At 22.0% G+C, this 24,808-nt stretch overlaps 7 protein-coding genes across 7 annotated transcripts; 5 read left to right on the plus strand and 2 right to left on the minus strand.

Annotated features, from left to right (window-relative positions):
- Window positions 1–1,040: 1,040 nt before the first annotated feature.
- On the plus strand, window positions 1,041–1,970 carry SRAE_1000221900 (Smad nuclear-interacting protein 1; the record flags this gene model as incomplete). Its single annotated transcript, XM_024649270.1, has 3 exons — window positions 1,041–1,062; window positions 1,153–1,194; window positions 1,240–1,970. The coding sequence occupies 3 exons, from the start codon at window positions 1,041–1,043 to the stop codon at window positions 1,968–1,970; spliced, it is 795 nt and encodes a 264-aa protein (XP_024503164.1).
- Window positions 1,971–7,049: 5,079 nt separating this feature from the next.
- On the plus strand, window positions 7,050–7,772 carry SRAE_1000222000 (Dual specificity phosphatase, catalytic domain and Protein-tyrosine/Dual specificity phosphatase domain and Dual specificity phosphatase, subgroup, catalytic domain-containing protein; the record flags this gene model as incomplete). Its single annotated transcript, XM_024649271.1, has 2 exons — window positions 7,050–7,607; window positions 7,656–7,772. 2 exons carry the CDS (start codon window positions 7,050–7,052, stop codon window positions 7,770–7,772), a joined length of 675 nt encoding a protein of 224 aa, XP_024503165.1.
- A 1,175-nt stretch (window positions 7,773–8,947) lies between these two features.
- On the plus strand, window positions 8,948–11,005 carry SRAE_1000222100 (Translation initiation factor eIF-2B subunit epsilon; the record flags this gene model as incomplete). The annotated part of the gene is made up of 3 exons (XM_024649272.1): window positions 8,948–9,094; window positions 9,140–10,112; window positions 10,191–11,005. The coding sequence occupies 3 exons, from the start codon at window positions 8,948–8,950 to the stop codon at window positions 11,003–11,005; spliced, it is 1,935 nt and encodes a 644-aa protein (XP_024503166.1).
- An 861-nt stretch (window positions 11,006–11,866) lies between these two features.
- Window positions 11,867–13,530, plus strand: SRAE_1000222200 (Pyruvate kinase; the record flags this gene model as incomplete). Its single annotated transcript, XM_024649273.1, has 2 exons — window positions 11,867–11,928; window positions 11,982–13,530. 2 exons carry the CDS (start codon window positions 11,867–11,869, stop codon window positions 13,528–13,530), a joined length of 1,611 nt encoding a protein of 536 aa, XP_024503167.1.
- A 1,823-nt stretch (window positions 13,531–15,353) lies between these two features.
- SRAE_1000222300 (Moesin/ezrin/radixin homolog 1) lies at window positions 15,354–17,105 on the minus strand (the record flags this gene model as incomplete). Its single annotated transcript, XM_024649275.1, has 2 exons — window positions 15,354–16,991; window positions 17,091–17,105. The coding sequence occupies 2 exons, from the start codon at window positions 17,103–17,105 to the stop codon at window positions 15,354–15,356; spliced, it is 1,653 nt and encodes a 550-aa protein (XP_024503168.1).
- Window positions 17,106–17,535: 430 nt separating this feature from the next.
- On the minus strand, window positions 17,536–18,564 carry SRAE_1000222400 (Diphosphomevalonate decarboxylase; the record flags this gene model as incomplete). Its single annotated transcript, XM_024649276.1, has 1 exon — window positions 17,536–18,564. The coding sequence occupies one exon, from the start codon at window positions 18,562–18,564 to the stop codon at window positions 17,536–17,538; it is 1,029 nt and encodes a 342-aa protein (XP_024503169.1).
- Window positions 18,565–20,957: 2,393 nt separating this feature from the next.
- SRAE_1000222500 (Phosphatidylinositol 3,4,5-trisphosphate 3-phosphatase and dual-specificity protein phosphatase PTEN) lies at window positions 20,958–23,678 on the plus strand (the record flags this gene model as incomplete). Its single annotated transcript, XM_024649277.1, has 4 exons — window positions 20,958–21,060; window positions 21,170–23,191; window positions 23,233–23,609; window positions 23,655–23,678. 4 exons carry the CDS (start codon window positions 20,958–20,960, stop codon window positions 23,676–23,678), a joined length of 2,526 nt encoding a protein of 841 aa, XP_024503170.1.
- Window positions 23,679–24,808: the final 1,130 nt, after the last annotated feature.

A 24,808-nucleotide genomic window follows, 5' to 3' on the forward strand; every position in this document is an offset into this window, starting at 1 on the left:
ATATAAAACACATACACATTTATCTTGCAGAATAGAATAATTGAAAGAGTGTTTGTATGTGTACCAAATATTTTTTTGTCAAATCTCCTTCTGAAAATGAACAAAATTAAAATATAATAAAAAAAAAGTTTGAGTATAAAATCATATGTGTGTAAGGAGATACTTGCAGTTTCTTTCTAACCACATAAACCCAAAAGCTTAGAATTTTTATAACGAGTAATATTATAAGAAGCATACATACTGACTAACACAGAAGAAACGTTGCAGTAAAGCTTTTCTATCAAATGATAAAGACAAGCAGAAGGGGTGCGGAAGATAACGTTAAAAATGAAACCTACAACTGTTAGAGAAAGTTGTTGTCAGCGAGACTTTGAGGATTGGCCAATAAGTGCGATCACGACAAACACAATTTAGTTAAAAAAGGGTGGTTGTTAACAGTAAAATTATCGCACCGCGTCACAACAAAACAGGAGAGCTAAAAGAATGCGATGCGAATAAATAAGAAAAATGGACTATCAATTATTTATTTTTTTAGTATTTACTATAAATAAATAAATTTTACCTTAATATCTTGATTTTTTAACTTTTTATTTAATTTAAACCTAAAAATATCGATGTTAACTAACTTTCAATCACAGTAAAAAGAATATTATAAATTGATATTATAATTTAACTTTATAAATAAATATTTTAAAATTTATTTTTTCAAATATATATATATAATATTTTTAAAATGAATAAATATACTAGTAAAATCAAACATTTTTTAGTAATTGTTTTTTTTAAATTAACATATAACATAAAAAAGTATCAATATCTATAAATTAAAAATAGAAATTGTTAAAAAAATTGATCATCATGTATTATAAAAATAATATGAATTATTAGAAAGATAAGGAAAACTAAAATTTATACTTGATCTTTTCTTATTGCTAAAAGTTTATCAGTAAACTTTGTAGACATACATACAAAAGAATCATCTTAAGAGACGATTATTGGTAATATATGTATCAATAGCATTTTATTTGTTTTTTTAAACCATGGAAAAAAAAAATTCAAGATGTAAGTTTTTTAAAATATTAATTTTAATATTACTTTTTTATCATTAATTTTTGCATATAATTTATTTAATCTAAATAACATTTTTTTTAGATAATTTAAAAAGAAAGAATGATTATATAGACGATTATCCAAGTTGGTTTAAAGTTGTTTAAAATTTAATTATAAATTAGTTTTTAGATTATCGACATAAGAGACATTCTGAAGAAAAAACAAAATACAAAAGTTCAAGAACATCACATTATGACGTAAAAAGGGATTTAGATACGACTGATAAATTACATGATGAAAAGGTTAAATCTTCATTTCGTGGAAAAAATGAAAAATCACCGGAACCTATTGAAAAGGTGAAACCAAATTTTGCAACTTCCGGGAAATTATGTGAAGATACTAATATGCATAATGGTGTTCTTGTTAAATATTCTGAACCTAATGATGCAGCTATGCCAACAACAAAATGGCGTTTATATCCATTCAAGGGAGATGAAGCTTTACCACAAATTTATATTCATCGTCAATCTGCATACTTAATTGGAAAAGATAGAAAAGTAGCAGACTTTCCTGTTGACCATCCTAGTTGTTCTAAACAACATGCTGCATTCCAATATCGTACAGTCGTAACGTCAACTGGAAAACGAAAAGTTTTATTATACATTATAGATTTGTGTTCTACTAATGGTACATTTTTGAATGGTAACAAAATTGAACCTTCACGGTATTATGAGCTTAAAGAAAAGGATATTTTAAAATTTGGTTTTTCATCTCGTGAATATGTTGTTTTAAGTGAAGAAATGTGTAAGAAAAGTGTTCCTAAAGAGGAAGAGGATTCTGATGATGAGTATGATGTTGATTTAACAGGAGTTGAAGAAAAAATAAAAGAAGAAAATTTTTCAAATGACTATGGATTGTAGATAATCTACATGGTAGTTAACAAAATTTTCCTATTTAATCAAAGTTGTATATAATAATAAAATAAAAACTTATATTACTATTCAGTTTTGATAGTGGCATTGTTTTTATTATTTGCACGGTTCCAATGTTGATTTGTAATTATTTATACATATTTTGACTACTTGTGTTTGCAATTGATTTTTAATTTTTATAAATTTTTGTTTATTTTTAATTGTGATGTTTTTTATAAAAAAATTAAGAACAATCATAAACAAATTTTACCACAAAGGTATGTTTTTTTTTTAGAAAATCTCAACAAAAAAAATGTTTAAATAACATTTATAAATATCAAGAAAATTTCATAATGGTAATAAATATCATTTAAAGAATTTCACTGTGACAAGAAAATATTAGAGAAATGAAATATATTCTGAAGAAACTGGTAACTTTTCTTAAAATAAATATAATTGAAATCAAAAAACACGTAATTATATAAAATATTGTCAAAAATTAAAATTTGACAAAGAAATCTTTACTTTATAATTTTTTATCAAAAAAAAACAAGACTTTTTCTTAAGTTGGAGAAAATTTTTAAAATTTGAATATTAAATTGTATTTTATTTAAATTTTTAATAAAATTCAAATTTTGGTATGAATTTACTTTTTTTTTATTAAAGGTTAATAACTTTTTTTAAACAAAGATACTAACTATCTGATTTTACGGGAAGATAGATAAATTTGTTTAACAAATAATTTTTAATATTAAGAAAAAAAATCAAAATTTTTAAAGTAATTATAATAGTAGAAAATAGTAAAAAAATATAAAAATTTTTCATATATTCAACAATAAAAAATTGAATCCCTTCTTAATAACTTTTTTTTAAAATAACAATCTTAAAATTTTAATTAAAGATTTATGTTAAGATATAGCTTTTAAATCATTTCCAAAAAAAAAAATTTTTTAAATATTAATTTTAAACTTTTTAAATTTAGAAACAAAAATAAAGAAATAAATTTATATTTGTAATATTTTGAAGTTGTAACTTAATATATTATTTTTATAATATACTTTACATTTGATATTACTAGTCATAGTTAGATAAAGTAGACAAATTGAAAAAATTTTTAAGATATATTATTATAACATTGCAATAAAATTATAATTTTTTAATCTAGGTACAAAGTTATATTTTATTACACACTTTTTGAAATGATATAATATATCTGTACGTTGTCATTTTAAAACATTTTAATAATATAAGTTTAAAATATATATTTAATCAATTAACATTTTTATATTTATTTCTGAAGTTTTTTATTGACCGAAAAAGATGAAAATGACAGGCTGACGGAGTATGAAAATTTTCCAAAAAATAACATATGGAAGATTAATGATGGAATAACTTTTATTTTGGTGAAAAGAAATTTTTGACAATAAAATAATACAAGTATGAGAATTACGATATAGTCAAAAACTATTTTTTTGAAAACGTTTAAAAGTTAGATTTTCAAGTTGTGGGGGAAAAACAAAATAGATTCTGTGTTTACTTATTTAATATAAAAAAACATTGTGAAGAAACTTGTACAGAATGGTTTATGAGAGAAAACTTTTTTGAACTATTTTGTATATAAAAATAAAATTTTTATCAGATTTTTATTTTTTAATTTATGTATCCCTTTTGTACATTAACTTGTAATTTATTCTTATTCTTAACTTATCAACATCGCATTAAAGATTAATTTAAACTTTTTTTTTATTTATATCAAAATGTGGTATGATTATTGAACTGATACATATATAACTTTAACCTTATAAATATTACGATCTATTACACTCTCCAAAATTATAATATATTTTTTTATACAAATTTTTCTTTTATAAAAGGTTATAACTTTTGTTATTTAGGTATATTGCAATAGTAATGCAAATAAAAGTAATGGTAAATTTTTTTTTTTTGCGTACAAATTTACGTAGAATAAAATAATTGAATATTAAATTTTTACTTTCTTCACCCATACTTTTATCACAAGGTTAGATAAATTTTTAAAAATGCACCATACTATTATATTATATTTTTGAACAATGTGTTTATGATTGTTTGATTCCTCTTCTTTAAATATATATATATATATATTATTTTTTTTTACTAATAACAACATTATTATTTTTTAATCTATTTATCAAAAACATCTATTCTTTTATGCCTTATATATATGATCTTATCTATAAATTTTATTTTATTTAAAGCAAGTTATTAATATAATTATAAAAAAAAAACTTTCCATCTTTATAATAAAAAAAGTTTGTTATAAAATTTTTTATTTGTAGTACTAAGAATTTAAATATTATTTTATTTTTTATTAAAATGTTTATATTTTTTTATTAAATATAATCGCCTAGCAAAATATTATTGTTCCTACTTTCTAAAATTTTGGATATTATTTGTATAAAAATACATATATATTTCACATGTTTTCCTCATTCTAACTCGTTATCCACGACATTAATACAAATATTTTAATGTTCTTACTCAGCATATGTTTGTATTTTAGTATATTTTTTTTCACATGACATTCACATGATTTCAATTTTTAAAAATTGTTGTGTATTTTTTATCGTACACACATTATACATATACTAAAAGTTTCTATCTAAATATGTCATATTTTTATAATATTATTGTTATATATTGTTCACGTGTATTCTTTTATCTTCTCAAATATAAAGTAATATATTATTGAAATTAAAAATAATAATTTTCTATTATTTTTAGGATGAGTTATTATGTAAATAAATTTTAATTTTTTGAAACTTTAAACTTTATTATTCTTGTTAAAAAAAAATTATTATCAATAACAAATCATTTAAATTTATTGTTAATTCATTTCACTCTTTATTAATGACTTTTAGGTTAATAAAAAATATATACAACTTAAAATTATATGTCTAGTAGTTGTTTCTTTATTATTATTTTTTTTTTCATTAAAAATATATATTTATATTTTTTTTTATTATAGTAGAAATATATAATTTTAAATTATATACTTTTAATCTATATTCACAAAAGATTTTTGATGCTTTGACAAACAGAATTTAATATATTTAAAAACACCATACATTTTAAAGTACAGATACTTAATTTATATATTTATTTTTTTAATCATTGATATATGCTTTTTCTTACTTTATTATGATATTTTTATTACATCTTTAAAATACATAATTTAAGTTAATCCATTGAATATTTATATATTGTTTAAACTTATTATATATTTTGCTATATTATATCTATTAATTTTTAGTTGATATATATTTGATTGTATATAATTTATTCTAATATATCTTTGATAACAAAATATTAGCGTGCCAATATAAATTTTTAGTAAAGATGTTTGTTCTTTGTTCTGTAATATTATAGAATGATTAATGAAAATTTTATATAAAAATGTATCATTTTAAGTGTAAAGATTTTTTTTTTTGCCATTCTTATTTATGTGATGTATGATCTATTGTATATTTTATATATAATTTTGTATTAATTATATATCTTAATGGTTAAATTTTTAAATATACATTTTGTAATATAATTACAGTATTGTTTTAAAAATAGATTAAATCTTTAATTATATCAATTTTTTTTTAATGAAAATTACTATCATATCATCTTGCCTATTATACATTTAAATTTATTATAATAAATGAGATTACATTAAATAACAAAATAAAAAAAAGACATATATTATTATAATTAATTCGTTATTCTTATCTTTAACATTTTATAATTTTTTTTTTATTTTAAATGTCTTATAAGTAAAAATAGAAAAATAAAATTATAGAAAATATAAATTATTGTATATTAAAAAAAAATAAAACATTATTTGAATATGTTTTTGTTACATTAAACTAATTTTTTTTTATTATATTAAGGTACAATTTTTATGGTGAATGATTTATGAGATGTATGAATCTTATCATTATTGTGTAACTTGTTTAGTTTACTTTTTGTATAATTTTTATTTTTTAACATATTCATTTTTTTATACATCACTAATTTTATAATGAAAATGCTATTTTCTTTTAATAAAATATTTTTATAGCCTATTTGCCAGCTTAAAAAAAACAATTCTTTTTAACTAGCCATTTTTTTTTTTTTTTTAAATATATGCACGTGAAATATTTATGACATTTTTTAGGGGCTTTATTATAAATTCACATTTCTTATGACTATATTTATTGTCCTCAACTGTGATCGCTTTAAGTACACCAAATTTGTTATTCCCACATTTTATTTTATCTATTTTTTTTCTTTTCTTATGGCATAAAAATATTTATATTTTATATGATCAGATAATAAAAGGTGTGGCATAGGCAAATATCATATTTATTTTTTTACTAATTATACATCACATTGTTGTATATATATATAAGAAAATATTTTAAAGATTTGCTGCATATATATATAATATTGGTTCTTGTAGTAGAAAAATTGTTATATGACCTTGTTTTTTTTTTTTTAATATTTCTTATCATACTTCAAATTTAAAATTTTTTATTTATACAACTATTTATATACTAATTATACTTACTCTTTTCTTTCTGCTTATTATATTAAAAGGAAGACTATTAAAAATGATAAATAAAAAAAAAATTTTTTTTAGACCAGACATTAAAATTTTTATAAATAATATTTTTAAATTTTAATTACTATTTTTAAATATAACTTACATTAATCTTTAGTATTAATAAGTTTCCTATTATTACAATAAAAATAGTATATATTATGTTAATATTTTAATACACGTGCAATAGATTTTATTATCATAAACAAAAAATTAAAATTATGATAATACTTTAATAATGATTATTTATCATTGTTTTTTAACCCAAAAAGTTTATGAAAGACCGCCTTTGTAATTTTAAATAAATAAAAATGATAAGTTAAAGTATTGTTATATATAATCAAAATTTCTTTTTGTAATATCGACTTAATTTTAAACATATTTCTTTTATATAAAATTGATTTATTCATAAAATATATGAATAAATTAATTATACTATATATTATATTATAAATAAATAATATTATTATAGATAAAAAATGCCTATTTCATTTCAAGTTAATCCAGAATATGCTCAAATAACTGAATTAATTCCTGGTTTATTTATTTGTGGTGTCTCTGCTTTGACACCTGAAAATATGAAAAAACATAGAATTGGATTGATTGTTAATGCAACAGAAGAGGTACCAAATCTTAAATCACTTGGTGATATTGCTCGTTCTAAATTATGGATAAAAGATTTGTCTAGTGAAAATATTTTTTCACACCTTGAACCATTAGCTGATCAAATACATTTAATTTTGGCAGATGGTGGTAAAGTATTGGTTCATTGTGTTGCTGGTGTCTCAAGATCAGCAACCATCTGTTTGGCATATTTAACAAAATATCATTGTAAAAGTTTAAGAGAGTCATATCATTTAATGTGTTCAAGAAGACCAATGGTTAGACCAAATTTAGGATTTTGGAGACAATTAATTACTTTTGAACAATTGATTAAAAGAACAGCAGGAAGTGTTAGATTGGTAAGAGATGATGCACAAAGTGATAATCTTTTACCTGATGTCTATCTTCCTCAAGTTGTTCCTGAAAGACCAGTTGTATGTTAAAAAAATATTTATTTATTTTATACTAATATTATATTTTAGAGTCCTGAAAATATTGATACTAAAAATGAAGCGAGAACAAGAAGAAATTCTGGAAGTAATAAAAAGTTTAGTCCTGTACTAGAACCTGTGCCTGAAATTTGTGAAGCTGCTGCTTAAAAAATTTTTTATATTAATTAATTGTTACATGATAAGACAAGACAACCAACCAACCAACATCATTCTTTATTAAGAATTTTAAACTTGATTTAAATTAATACATGTTCAACATTATCCTTGAGAATTATAATTTCATATAATTGAAAACACGAAGTATTTTTTCCTTAAATTTATACATAATTATTGTCTTTATATTTTAATAATTTTTATTAAAATAATAAGCAATAATTCTAATATAACGGGTATTGTTTTTTTTTATAATAAATGTTTTAGATTGTTAAAATATCATTGTTAAATCATTTTTTTGTATAAATTTAAAATTTTTAAAGAGAAAAATTATTTGTTGATTAACAATACATTTCACATAAATAATAAAAACCAATTTTTCATTGATATAACACTGTTAAAAGTGTTACATTACACCGAAACACGTTGTGTTAACCATATTTTATAGTTGATCGGTAAAAAAAATATTCTTTGAAATAGATGATAAATATTAAACTGATAGGTGTTATTGTTTTGATCTTTAAACATAAATATAATCTTTATCATATCAAGTTGATATAATAAATAAATGTCAATATTTACAAAATAGTTTAACAAAAAATCTAATCTATTATTTTATCAAAATTAAGCAATATAAAACTTTTTTTTTTATTATTTAGATTGATTAATAACCATACAATATTACATTGATAATAAAAATGTCACATGTGATTTAATCTTTTATTATGATTATAAATTTTCATTTATAATTCTAACAAATTCTTATTCTACGTGCAATTAATGCAAAAATTTTTCATCGAAAAAAATTAAAATGAAATGATGGTTAAAATATAATTTGTTTAATAATTGTTAAATTTATTTTCTGAAAAATAATTGCAAATATAAATTACAAGATTTTTAATTAAAAATAATTAATGTCTATTTTAATACGAGGAAGTACAACATTTATGGTATTTCAAAATATAATAAAATTTCCAAAAAATGCAATAATTTTTTTTTTTAAATGACTAACATAAAAAAATGGAAATTATAATAAATTGAAATTTAACTATTTTTTCTTATCATAACTAAATTTAACTTTACTTTTATCTCAACTGGATAATTTTTAATAGTGTTCCTTCCCAAGATATATTTCCTTTTTTTGAATTGTTATTTAATTTATTTTAAAAATGGTACCAAATATGTTGTCAAAAGAAGAATTAGAAAATCTTGATTCTACATTATTGAGTGAGGAACCAGTCAAAAAATTTGGATGTGTTATTGTTGGAGATAATTTTAGTAAAACATTTACACCCCCACTATTAGATGATCCATGGGTTAGTTTTTTTTTTTTAAATTTATTGTAAATAAAATATTTTTAGGTTGGTCAAAAATTGTGTGGTCTTCCATTAATAGATTTTATTCTTATAAGTCTTGCCCGAACACCAGTTACTAATGTTGTTGTAATGTCAAGTAATTTTCCAAATAAATGGAAAGAATATTATTCAAAAAAGTATTATAATCATTTTTGGAAAATAAATTTTGTTGAACAAAAGACTGCCAATTGTGTTGGAGATATTTTGAGAGAAGTTAGGCAAAGAAATTTGTTAAATATGGATTTTATTTTAATTCCTAATATTTTAACATTAATTTCTGGTGATTTTAAAAAAGAAATCAGTGAATTTGAGGAGGGTAGAATCAAGAATCATAATCATTTAATAACATGTTTATATGTTCAAAGTCATGATTCACAAAATTTATTTGTAATAAATTCAGAAAATGCTAAAATTGTAAATTTTCATACTGATGTAAAGTCTAGAAAAACTAAAATTAAAAAAAATGCTTTTACGGAAAATTTACAATACTGTTCTAATTTAAAACCTTTACCATTATGGATATGTGGAAAGGAGGTGTTTGATGTTTTTGGAGAAAATTTTGATTTAACAGATATTGAAGATGTGATGAGGCACATATTAGCAAATGAAGAAGTAATGTGTGTATATACATGTATGCGTCAAGTTTCCGGAAATTCTTATGCTGCTGAGGCAAATGATTTTATTGAATGGATTGGTCTTCAATCAAAATTTCTCCGAAGTTGTTTTTATCCTTTAAAACCAATTCAAGTTGCTGTAGATAATAATCCAAACGTCAATTTACTTCAACTTTACCATTCTGTCTACATTGGACATAACAGAAAAGATTTAAATTTTAGATCTAAAGGAGTCACAACAAGTAATTCAAGAAGAAGTTATATTGGATGGGTACCAAATAAATCTGCTGACCTTCAATTAGAAATTATTGATTCTAGCATAGCTGGAGCTGTTAATTTGGTTAAGGGATCATCATTCAAACATTGTATGATTGGAAAAAAATTTAATTCTGAATCATTATTAAATTTAGAAAAATGTATTTTTGGGGATAATGTTAAAATAGGTAAAAATTGTAAAATTGGGAAAGAAGTGTTTATTGGAAATGATGTAACTATACCTGATAATCAAGAGATTCATGATAATGCTATGATTTTTTCTAAACCTGTTGAACATGATGATAATCGTTTTATCTCAACAAAAAATGGAAATTACTACATTTGGAAAACAACAAAAGATGTACATTTATGGCAAAAAAATAAGGAAGCTTTCAATTTTAAATGTATAGTCAAAGATATATTTACCAATTTTGATGAAAATAAAAACAGTGATGATGAAGTAGACAATACAGACCACATTGGAGATTCATCAATCAAAACAGAACAAAATTGTCTTGAGACATTTGCTATTGAAGTAAAAGATTCAATGTTAGCAACACTACAATCAAGTAATCCATTTGACAAAGGCAATATTAGTAGTTTAATATTAGAAATAAATAGTTCAAAGATGGTACATAATGTTCATATGGATGGAGTTTGCCTAACAGTCATGACAACTCTTTTACAAATTGAAGAAAATATGACATGGAAAAGATTAAATGAACTTCTTACTGGATGGAAACCGATTATAAAAAATTATTTTAATGACCATCATTCAATAAAATTAATACTAGTTGCTATTGAAGATATCGTAAAGAATAATGATACATTATCTAAATTAATGGTAAAAGTTATACATATGTTATACAATGAAGATATTTTATCAGAAATGGTTGTTATTGAATGGTATGAAAAATTAGCAGAAGATCATAGATTAAAAGCAGATAGTAAAGTTTTATATGAGTGGTTATGCCAAGATACTGAAGATGACTCTGATGAATAAATTTAATTTTTGATGTATAAATTAGTTTATGTTACATTTGCCAATATAATAATATATTAGTTTATTTATAACTTTAATATATCTAAAATTTAAATTCTATTACTATAAGCAATAAAACATACATTTATGGTTTTGTAAATTAAAAAAAAATAATTTAACTTACTGTAACCAAATGTAATTTAATATTCAAATGCCAGAATGTTCAATAAGACGTTAGAAATAATCTTAGTACTTAAGAATGTTTATACCAACTAATAGGTAACGTAGGAATAAATTACCTAAATGTCCTTTAGTATCAAAAAAAAATTCAATAATTAATAGTTGAAATGCAAGTATACATATTGCTATTTCAAAATCACTGAAAAAACTTTAACTTTTTCAGTATTTAACTTTCTGAATCTGACATCATTGACTATTGTTATTGATTCTCAAAATAAGTTATAAATGCAAATTTTTATACATTCATGTACACGTTTTCTTGTACACATCATACGTTTCTAGACGATGAAAAGTAATTGAAAGTATAAAAAGGATAGCAAACTATTTAGAATACATAAAAAAAATATAATAATGAATTGACAAGATACCAGAATTTAAACAATTTGTTTGATTTTAGAATGTGTCATATACATTACCATGTAAATATTTCGCCTTATTTCTTTTTTTTTTTCTGCAAATCTATTGTGCACGAAAATTTTATTTTAATGGTTTTTTTATTCGTTAATGATTTGATATATGTATTTTCTTAATCATAGATAATTTCCTTTGTTATATTTTATTTATATTTCATCTTACTTTATTTCATTATTTTTGTTCATCCTTTTTTACTAATATATTTTCAGAGATTTTTTGTTTAAAAAAATGGTATCTGTTGAAGCTACTGCTGCTTTTTTGAAGGAACTAGAAACAGTTAGTTACTATGCGTAAGTTTAAAAAAATAAAACTTTTGTTTTTGAAAATAACTAAATTTTTTAAGAAAAGATGAGAAACAAGCCGTACTTTCAAAAGGTACTTTCCTTGAACATCTTTCATCTCTCGATATCACTGAACCACCCCATGCTGTTAGGAAAACGGCAATAATTTGTACAATTGGACCTAAGTGTAACAATGTTGAAACATTAGCACTTATGATCAAGAATGGTATGAATGTTGCTAGGTTAAATTTTAGTCATGGTGATCATGAATATCATGCTATGACAATTAAAAATGTTCGTGAGGCTGCTAGACTTGTTAAACATGAAAGCATTGTTGCTATAGCATTAGATACAAAAGGTCCAGAGATAAGAACGGGTATGATTATGAATAGTTCAACAGCTGAAGTTGAATTAATCAAAGGGCATTCAATTCGTTTAACAACAAATCCAAGTTTTGAAAAATCAGGGAATGCTGTTAATTTATATGTTGACTATGAAAATATTACAAGAGTATTGTCACCAGGAAAAATTATTTATATTGATGATGGACTTATATCTTTAATTGTTGATGAAGTAGGTGATGACTACGTTATTTGTACAATAGAAAACGGTGGAATGTTAGGAAGTAAAAAAGGTGTTAATCTCCCTGGAACTTCTGTTGATCTTCCTGCCGTTTCTGAGAAGGATATTGCTGATTTATTATTTGGAGTAGAACAAGGAGTTGATATAATATTTGCTTCATTCATAAGAAATGGATCAGCTGTATCCAAAATTCGTGAGATTCTTGGTGAAAAAGGAAAAAATATCAAAATAATATCTAAAATTGAAAATCAAGAAGGTGTTTTGAATGCTGATGAAATAATAAAAGCAAGTGACGGTATTATGGTAGCTCGTGGTGATCTTGGAATTGAAATTCCAGCAGAAAAAGTATTTCTTGCTCAAAAACTTTTAATTGCTAAATGTAATGAGGCTGGAAAACCTGTAATTTGTGCTACTCAAATGTTAGAATCTATGATTTCAAAACCAAGACCTACAAGAGCAGAGACATCTGATGTTGCAAATGCTGTTTTAGATGGTGCAGATTGTGTTATGCTTTCTGGAGAAACAGCCAAAGGATCATATCCAATAGAAACCATAAAAATTATGCATTACATTTGTAAAGAAGCTGAAGCTGCCGTATATCATTCAAAGTTTTTTGAAGAAATACTTAAACGTGTTCAAAAACCAACAAGTCATGTTGAGACAATAGGAATAGCTGCTGTTTCAGCTTCAAAATCTTGTCAGGCTTCTGCAATTGTTTTATGTACAACAACAGGAAATACCGCTGCTATGATTTCTAAATTCAAGCCTTCAGTTCCAATTATTGCTATCACGAAAAATCCACAAACCGCAAGACAACTTTGGCTTTACCGTGGAGTATTTCCCATTTATTATTCTGGAGTTGAAAAACATACAGATTGGACAAAAGATGTCGACATGAGAATACGCGAAGGAATAAATTTTGGCAAAGAAAAAGGTTTCATAGAAAATGGAGACAATATTATTGTCATTACTGGATGGACTTCTGGTGCTGGAAAAACTAATACACTTCGTTTAATTATTGCCGATTAAAATGTTTAGTGATGATAATTGTCATGTCTTTTGACTATCTCTTTTTTGTTAATTAAAATTCTATATTATTTGCATAAAAAAGTTTTAAGTCAATGAATTTTTTTAACTTTTAAATATTTAAAAATTTTTTTCTTTTAAAGGAAATTGGGACAGAAAAATAGTTTTCTAATATCACATAAATATGACTTCAAAAGCACAGAAAATATAATTTCTTTAGGGTAAAGTGATATATAGGGGGAGATTTTTACACAGGAAAAAAAAATAAAATATAAAAAGTATAACATATTAGAAGACTTTTAACTTAATTTTAGAGTTACTGACGCAGTAAATTTGTTTTTTTTAAATTTGAATATAATACATATGTATAATTTTTTTTAAAAATTACAATAACGATTCAATAACTTTTTCATACTAATATAACAAATATATAAAAAAAGAATTAAAAAAACGGTACTATTCTGTTATATCCCCTTCAAATTAAAATGATAGAAACTTACCTTAAAAATATTTTTTTTGAAAAAAAACAAGCCTATCAGATTCTTCAACTTTTTTTCTACAAGATGAATAAAAAAAATTAAATTCATTATTAATTTTTATCATAAAAGTAAAAAATTGTCGTTAATTTTTATCATAAAACGAAAAAAAAAGACTCAAATATCAAATCCCATCATGTTTCTCATTATTATTTAGTTAATATTTAAAAAGTTTATTTATGGTTTGTACTTTATTTAAGTCCATTCTATTTCCTTCATGTAATCAAGATTTTATTTGAAAAAATTTTATTAATTATCAAGTACTTTCTATCATTTTAATTTGGGGGAAGGGGGATATAACAGAATAGTACCCAAAGAGTTCTTTTCTGTTAGTTCAACGTCATTTCAAATTATTTTAAAATCAATATAAAAAAATTATTTTTTTTTTGCATATTAAAATATTATATGATAATTTCTAAAAATTATTATAAATCAATAAAAAAAAGGTAGTTGATATTTGAATTTTAATAAATAATTTTATAAACAATAAAATTTGAATTTTTTGATAAAAAACAAGGAAAAAAAGATAATTAATATTTGACTTGTGCTGAAAAATTTTTTTTTTCCAAATTATAAATATTATGAAATGTCGCTAAAAATAGCGCAGTAATAGTGTTTTGAAGGTTTTGGAAGGAAAAACGAAGCAATATGTTAAAAGGCTACATGTACAAATTCACGTGGCGGAAAAAGAATAAAAATAAGGAATTTGAGTCCATGTTAAGAAACATTAATATTTTTTGAATTTTTAAGTGAAAAATAAAGCTTTTTAAAGCTACAAAGGAGGATTGGAAAAGAATCTCATCCCTCAAAATTTTATAAAAAAAAAATTTGAAAGGAGTTATGGGTGTTTGAAAATGGGGGGGTTCAAATCATAAAGTACCGTTTTTTGTTTATTTTTCATATGAAAAAGTGATGTCAACAAAAGTATATGTATAAAAAATTAGTTGTGCAATACACCCTTCGTGGACGAAGAATTTCATTTTATGTGTTAGAATCACAAAGTAAGAGTTACATTGTATTCAGCATCTTGAGAACTATATAAGACTTATTCTTGAAAAAATACTGCATATAAAATTTATTAGTAACTCTTAGTTGTAAAAAAAATGATACTAAAACTTTTTTTAAAAAACATCTATTTAATTTAATATGATTTTTTATTTTATGAACCTTAAGGTTTTTGTTTGTATTATAGTACAAAACTAAATTTATAAAATATAAAGATTATGTTTAATGAATTATTGGTAAGTGAAAAAGAAACTTAAAGACTTTTTTTTGTCTATGAAAATGAAATCACATATTTTCGTATTGATCAATTCTTCGCTTTGTATTTCCTATACGAATTTGCCTTAATGTTCTATATTTATTTTTCCCTTCTTTCTTATTCACTTCATGAAGTAAATCAAACTTGGACATATTTGCTTTATCTTTAAATGGCTCTAGGGCTTGTGTTAATAAAGCTAATTTCTTGTTAACAGAAGAACTAATTTCACTATCTAATTTATTGATATTATAAAATATGTTTACACTTGCTTTTGTAATTAATTCAATATCCTTACTATAACTTTCTTCATCAATTTCATTAAAAATTGGTTCAGAATCCATGGTTATTTCATCAATGACATCAAAGTCCTTATTATAAGAATGTGTATCTGACAATTTTGTTTTAACTTTCTTATTAATTTTTTTTACTTGTAAATGACCTTCACGTAGTGCCATTTTTTTATCTTTTTCGTTTGCCTGTTTTTGAGCTAATAATTGTTCATTTAATTTTTCAACTTCATTCTTATTTCTTGTAAGTAACTCTTTGGTTTTATTTAATTCATCATACTTTATTTGTAATTGCCTATACTTTTCATACATAATATTTAACTCTTCTTTTGTTTTATTTACAATATTAGTCATAATTTTTATTTTATTTTTGGCTTCACGTTGTTTTTGCTCAGCATAAACTCTAGCGGCAGTCTCTTTAGATAGTTTATTATAACCTAACATTCTTAATTTTTTTTTATATATAGCTTGACTTTTCATTTGTTGAATTTCAATTGTATCAGATTTTCTTCTTCTAATATATAATTCATGATTTCCCATACATAAAGATAAAATTTTTTTGTTGATTTTAATACGAGAAACATAAAATATCAAATCTGTTGCTTTTTTATCAATTGGTTTAATTATAAATTTTTTATCATTAAATGAAATATTTTTTATTTCTGACCATGTAAAACCGATACATGGTGACAACATGTCAGATTCTTTATAAATATTCAAACCACGACAATCAACACCAAGATACAATTCAGATCCCTTCTTATTTTTTATTTCAAAATAGTTAACACCATACATCTCTAAGTCTTGAGCAAGTTTTAAATACTCTTTCATTGCTTTTATTTTACTCATACCATAATGATCAATCCACAAATTTTTAATATATTTTATCCAATCATCAGTATTTAATTTAAATTGACTAAGAACACATTGTGGTAATAAATTTTGATTAGCTAAAACATTTGAATTATCATTAATACCAGAAAAATTTCCATATTGTGCCTGTAACATATATGAAGCAAGAAGTACAGATGACTCAGGAGAACAATAAATGTCACCATTAAGTATTTCTTCTTTAACTTGACAATAAAAAAATTTTATTGTATCGTCTTGAATTAACTCTCCATCAATATCTTCAGGAAAAAATTTAGCTTTAAGATTAAAATTTAAAGTAAATTCTTTCTTAATATTTTGTGCTTTAATTTTTTTATTTAATCTTAACCATTCTGGAAAACCATTGTTATCAATATATTCTAAACCAAAAAACCATACTTCACGAAGACCAATTGTTTTGGCAACCTGTTCAAATAATTGTCTTCCTGTTATTGATAATTGAATAACAAATTCAATTTTGGCATTATATGTTGTAACACATACATTAATCTAAAAATAGACAAAAAGAAAGTTTATTAATAATTAAAGAATAAAATTTTTTATATTTATTTTGCATAAATGTATTATTTAAATTATGTCAAAACTTACACATTTTTTTGTCATTTTTAAAATATTGAATTAGTTTTTCTTTATTTATTTTTCAAGTATAACTATACAAAATTTAATAAAATTACTTTAGTAAAGTTCATTTGTTATTTATATAATTTCATAGTATAAATTTGTTGCTTGAAAGTTAAAACAAACGAAAAGTTTCTACTAAAGATAAACAAATTAAAACATACCTAAAGATATATATTTTAATAAGTAATTAATAAACTTATTATTTCCACCTTCTTGTTTAAAACAATAATTTTATAAAAGTTCATTTTTAAATAATTTGTAAACTAAATGTAAAAATAATTTAACATATAATTTTTATATCCTAATTTGTTAGATAAAAAATTTTGAAACACAAAAAAAAAAAATAATTAAAATTTTATATTATAAATTATAGAATTATCTTTTCAATATGTTTTAATTTAATATATAATATTTATTTGCTTATAATTTCTGGTCCACCACCAACAGTAGATAAAATAAGATTACCACTATTCAATGAAAATCCTTCTTTCTCAAGTAGAAACATAAAATTATCAACATTATCCTTTTCTATATAATAACAACAATTTGGACCAGCATCAAAAGTGTATGCAACCTTGATTTTGTCTTTATTAAATATATTAGCTAAATTTATCAATTTCCATGAAATATCATTCATGTACTTTAATGGTGGTGTTGTATCTAGGCAAACTGCATGAAATTGATTTGAATCTTTCATAACAATTTCACCAAATTTGTGGAAATTTTTCTCCTCATATGCCTCAATCAATTCTTTAACATGTTTCTTAACACAATTTGTTACACGATATTTATATAATTCTGATGTTTCAATAGTTTTCTTCATACCAACACTACTACTAATCTCTTTTTCTTTATCTTCTACAATAGCAATGATAGCACGTAACTCAGGCCAATAATTTTCTGGAAAAAGTGTCTTACATTCACCTTTGTCATCTCCTTTCCAAATTACTAAACCAGGAAGTACTGATCTTGTGGCACTTCCACTACCAATTCTAGCAAGATATGTAATATCATCAATAGAAAAGTTAAAAAATTGTCCCATACTATAAGCAATTGCACCAAAACCAGCAGCTGATGATGCCAAACCAGCAGCTACAGGAAAATTAGTTGTTGAGTTTATATGAAACTTTTTCATTAATAAATCATTTATTTTTTGATTATTATACTTATTACCGTACTCTTTCATTAATCTACGAACCTCCCCAAAAACTTTTTCATAACGTGATCCCACTTTAACATCATACTTTTTTCCATTAATAAATACTATATCAGAATCTCCCCCAAAACATACTTTTGTTGTTGCATATAAATTATTAATTGTAAGTGATATTGAATCATTCATTGGTAACATTTCTTTTTCACATTTCTTTCCCCAATATTTTATAACAGCAATATTTATTGGTACTTTTACTGTAATAAAATACTCCATTGAATTAGTCATATTTTAAATTTTATTTTAAAATCTAAAATATAAATTTAAAAAAAAAAAACATTTAATAAAAAAAAATCAAACATTTTGTTTAAGAAGAAAGTGACAAATTATGTTTATTTAATTTGTTTTATAATGTATCTTAAAAAAAATAAATAAAACATTGTTTTTAAATAAAATATCATATAGTATATCTTTTTTATTTGAAAGATTCGTTTCATTAAAAATTTGTGATAACAACTTTTATAATACAAATTTATTTTTATGATTAATAAAATTATTTAATCATTTTAAATTTTATTTTTAAATTTTCTTAAATAAACTTTTCTTTAAAATCATAAATTACAAAAAAAAAAGTGCACTTTCCTTTTGTTGAGTGTCTTTAACCTGTCATATAATAAAAATTTTTTTTTAAAGTAATAAATAGCAATTGGTTAAATTTAAAAGACATAGACAAATAAAAATTTTTTAAAAATAAAAATATTTTTTGAAATGTTTCAATTTACTAATTACTTTTCTATAATTTTTCTTTCTGTGTAAGACTTTTTAAATTGCGCCTGGTAAAAAGTTTACCTAATATTATTAGCATATTTATCTAAATAATAAAAAAGTTACCAATCACATAAATTTTACAATTATTATTTATGAAAAAAACTTTTTACCTTACTTAAATTATTTCAATAATACTTAAAAGAAAAGTAGTAAGCAAAAGGTAATAGATACATTTTAAATATAAAAAAAAGTACTTTTTCTATTGTTAAATCGTTTAAGTAAAAAAAAAATTTATCATATTGTTACTTTTTTGTATAATTGATAGAAAAATATTTATTTTACAATAAATTAAATAAACTTATTTTATATATTTGTAAACGCTTTTCCATTAGATTATTAAATATTCCTACATGGAAAAAAAATGCTAAATTTGTTTTACAATTAAATATAAATTTGCTCACATTTTATTAGTAATTAACTTTTGCCCTCAAATTTTGGTATCATATTTTTTTTATTATCAAATTATGTGTTACCTTTCTTTATTGGATAAAATTACATTGTACACAAATATCTTTTTTAAAATAAGTATTTACTAAATTAAAATAAAATAAAATAATTTTTTAACTAAATAAAATTTGTACAATTAAAAGGAAATATTTATAAACATTGTTTTAGTAAATATCTACATATTAATGTTTTATTAGTTAAGGCTTGAAATAAGAAATATTGAAAATGATTTATAAATATTAGAAACGCCCAAATATTATTTAATCATAGAGAATATACTAATTTTATTATAGTAGTCATATATATTTGTGTATAGTTTTACTTTCCATCTCCATTAAATTCAATATCTAACAAATATAAATTCATACTTAAATAACATATTATTAAGATAGTGATAAAACAAAGTAATTGTTAAAGTATATTTCTACTAAAATACAAATTATCAATTTTTAAAACAAGATGTTTATTAAATTATTTTTTTTTTCTTAAATCTACTATAAAATTTTGATGTAGGTGGTCTTTTTATTACTATAAAATTTTTCTAACTTTTAACTACATTTAAAAATATTTTTAATCGCAAATGACTTTCTTTAAATTGTAAAATATTTTTTATAATCCATATTATTTTCTATTAATTGTTATATATTTCACCCATATGAATAAACAACTTCCCACAAAGATCTAAGGTATTTGGTTTTGAGAAGAAAAAACCCAAGAGACTTTTTTCCATTTGATACAAAAATGACAAGTTTTTCGAAAGAAAATAATATAAAATAAATTTTTTATTTTTAGTTGAAAAATATTTTTTAATAGCAGTTAATTGTTAATTATTTACTTAACCAAAATTTATTTTAAAAGGAATGTGGTATGGTGTTTGTTTTTTTAAATATATTATAGTGAACCCATATTTTAATTGTTGGTAATAAATCTTTTTTTTTATTTTCATTAAAAAGTATGTAAATAAAAAATTGGAAGGAAACCTTTGTTGTTTTTATTTTTCGATGAGAATAACTAACATATAAAAAATTTTGCTATTAAAAAACTTTTTAATAGAAAAAAAAAATATTGTTTAGAGTATTAATGTGATTTTGTAAATAAATAGTCTCACTAAATATTTATGTATTATTTTTATTAACATATTTTAACATTATGACCATTAATTATTATTTTTATTTTACTTAATATTACAACATTTACTTATATGTACATTTTGATGACATGTTTCGGCACATTTTCTATGATAATATAATGTGTGTTTCAGATTTCATCTTCCAATATATTATGACTGCATCTTTTATTTAATTATAATGCTTTGCCAATTATAAGAAAATAAAGAATCTCTTAGTACTAACAGTATTATATTCATTTCAAAAAAAAAATCTATAAAATCAAATTAAATTGCAATTATGAGTTCCCAAACATCTGGAAAAATTTGTAATCCTTTAAAAAAAATTGTCAGCCAAAATAGAAGAAGATACATTTGTGAAAATTTCAACTTAGACCTAACGTGTAAGTTTTTTATATATATAAAAAGTAGTAGTAGTTTTTTTTTAATAGATAAACAATTTAAATAATATATTTATTAATTATATTATTGTAAATATTTTTTTTTTTATAGATATAACAGACCGAATAATTGCTATGGGTTATCCGGCTGAACATTCAGAAAAATTTTATCGTAATAGTATGGAAGATACAAAAAATTTCTTAGAACAATATCATTCTAAACATTATCTTGTATTTAATCTCCGTGGTCAATTTACTTATGATGAAAAAAATTTTGACAATAGGGTACGAGTATTTGAAATGACTGATCATCATCCACCTAAATTAGAACTTATAGCACCATTTTGTAGAGAAGTTCATAGATATTTACAAGAAGATCCCAAAAATGTTGTTGCTGTACATTGTAAGGCAGGAAAAGGTAGAACGGGTGTTATGATATGTGCATATCTTGTATACATAAATTTTTTTTTGTCACCCCGTAAAATTATGGAATATTATAGTATAATAAGAACTATGAATAATAAAGGTATTACTATTCCATCACAAAGAAGATATGTCTATTATTTTCATCATTTACGTCAAAAAAATCTTAATTATATTCCCTTAAGAATTGAATTAGTTGGTATTTATATAGAAAGACCTCCAAGATCAGATTCAAAATTTACAAAAGGATTATTAAAAATTAGAGTTGCTGAAAGAGATATAGAAATATTTTGTGGTAAAGGTTTACTTTTTAATAGTAAAATGGCTGAAGAAGAAGAAGATATATGGAAGAAATATTCATTAGGTATAGGTGAAGATCATTATAATCCTAATAATCCAGAAGAAGGAAAAAATGTTATATCAAGGCGTTGTTATGGTTGGAATATTAGTAAATCTGGTAAAAGAGTGTTTTTAGAAGGTGATATAAGAGTTGATTTATTTTGTGAACCTCAGGTAAAACTTATTGGTTATAAAAAAAATGATATTAAAATTGGACATATTTGGTTTAGTACAATGTTTACTTGTCCTGGTTATTGTGGAGGTAATTATATACATGGAGATGAAGTATATACATATCCTAATAATAAATCAGATTTAGTAAAAGAAATTATAAAACCAATAAATAAATCTTGTAATGATAAAAACAATGATTTTCAAAGTTGTGATGATTCATTATTATTAAATTATAATAATCATGTTGAAATTGAAAAACACAACAAATCAAATAGTTTTACTAAAGAAAGTTGCAAAAGTTCATCTAAAATTGCTATATCTATTGATAAGGTTAAAAAAAAATTTACAAAAAATTCAGAACAATTAAATAAAAGTTTACCTGAGACAGATTCAATAAAAGAAGGTGAAATATTTAATTGTAATTCACCAAAATATGATAATAATACAAAATTTATAAAAGAACTTGTAGTTGAAAAACCACCTGGTTTAGATGATCATTGTTCAGAATTATCATTAAATCTTATTTATCCTGATGGCCGCAAACCTCCAAGATATTGTATTAATGAAATGTTAAAAAAAGCTTATGAAAAAAATTTAATTGTTGATACGTATAATGAGAGACGTTTTTCTTTTACATCAAATGGAAAATTAATACCTAAATCACCAGAAGGTGAACCAGATGGTAATGGACCTTATACTTTAGTACGTAAGGAAGATGAACATGTACAAATTTATAATTCTATAGAAATTGACAGGGCATATAAAAATAAATTAGTTGATGATGGATTTAAATTAATAATTGTCACAAGATGTATTGATACTGAAAATAAAGAAGAAGTTGCAATGGCAAAAAAATTTGTTGATGAAACATATAAAAAACAAAAAGAACGTGATGCTAGAAAAAGTAAATATAATAAAAAATCACAATATAATGAAAATGATTCAAATAATGAAGATGAAAGAAAAAAAGATGTCTTTAATAAAAGTGATTTTCATGATCAACATTTTAAAGATGATCCACGTTTAGAAGATGTTCAACAAAGAAGATATTTTTTTAGACAGCGTATTGATTCAACTTCACAACATCCTGAAATACATTATCATTGTCCTTTTAAAAAATATTCCTCAAAGGAATGTATCAATAATATGTGTAGAAAAAATAACAAGTTAAAAGACAACTGCACAAACAATACTAAAGGTAATAAAAAAAAAACAAATTAATAAATAATTTTATTTTAGAGCAAACTAATACTAACATTGAACATGAAAATATTTCTTCATTAGAAGAAAATACAATCCATGAAACAGCAAAACTTTTTTATTCCAATAATGATGAAGTTACTAAAGAGTGTATAAACAATGACAATCAGGATATTCAGAATTGTGAAAAAACTAGTCCTGATTGTCTACCTATTTCTGAAAATTGTGATAGTCGTAAAATTAATAATTTTTCTTCAAAAAATATTATTGATAATACTATTAATCAAGAGAAAGAAATTGTTTCTAATAATAGTGTCTCATCTATAAAAAGTTTACTAGATGATAAATGTGTTATCGAAGAAGGCGATAATTCTGAAAGTAGTTGGGGAACATCTTCATCTTGCTCATCAACCACTGTAAGTTATACATATCATTTTTTTATAATAATAAAATAATTTCAGAGTGTAGTTAATTCTAGTTTCTAATTTAAAATAACATATATGGAACAAACAAAGTAATTTTTTTTTATTTAATCATTTAGAAATATTAATCACTAGTTATTTTGCTTCAAAATTAGTTGTATGGCAAAAAAATTTAAAGAAAAAAAAATGTATAGTAGAATATTATTATTTTTTAGTAATTGAACATACCTTTCAATATTAACACTTTATTAACATTACAACTAGCCATATTATGATATCATCACTTTATGATGAAATTTAATTATACATATTATATAATGTTTTAAATAAATTTTTTAACAATTTTCTAATGTTGTTTTTAATTAAATATTTTTACAATTTATTTTTTGAGTTTTAATTAATCAAATGAAAATCTACTAAAATAAATTTTCAAATGATAATTCTCTATCAGATACCTGCGGTTATTATATTCTTCCTAACTAACAAAAATAGTTAAATACAAAAAAGTAATTTTATTTATTTTTAGTAAGAGTATTTTAAGTACTTTATGATTTGAAACTCGCCATTTTCAAATACACATGGCTTCTTTAAAAATTCTTTTTTTTTATAAAATTTTGAGGCATGAGATTCCTTTCCAATCCCCCTTTATAACTTAAAAAAAATTTTATTTAGTACAAGTAAAATATCAATTACCTTTTTTTATTCATTTTTATTCATTTTTCATTAAAAAAATAAAATATCATTATTACAAATTACCATATGCTATTTTGATATGCAAAAAAAGATAATTTTTTTATTGATTTTTTAAAAATTTTAAATGGTAGGATTTACACCATAAAGAACCGTATTTTTTTTATGTCAAGAACAATATTTAAAAAAAAATGCAATTATTTTATAAAGTAAAAAAAAAAAACCTTTTTTTTAATTATTTATATTAATTATATCATGTACTCAGCTTATGTCTAATTGTAATATCAATAATTTTTCACTTTATTTTTAAATAAATTTTTATTTATTTTTGTTAACTTTATAGTAATTGGTACAAATACACAACATTAAAATATAAATAAAATTTTTTATTTTCTTTTAAAAAAAGTATATAAGATATCAACTATTATTCAGAATCTTATTTATTATTTTTATTATTATTATAAAAATTTTAAAAAAAATGTACTTCTTAATATTTTTATTCA

This window comes from Strongyloides ratti (genome assembly GCF_001040885.1).
Source record: "Strongyloides ratti genome assembly S_ratti_ED321, chromosome : 1".
Taxonomy (NCBI): Eukaryota; Metazoa; Nematoda; class Chromadorea; order Rhabditida; family Strongyloididae; genus Strongyloides; species Strongyloides ratti.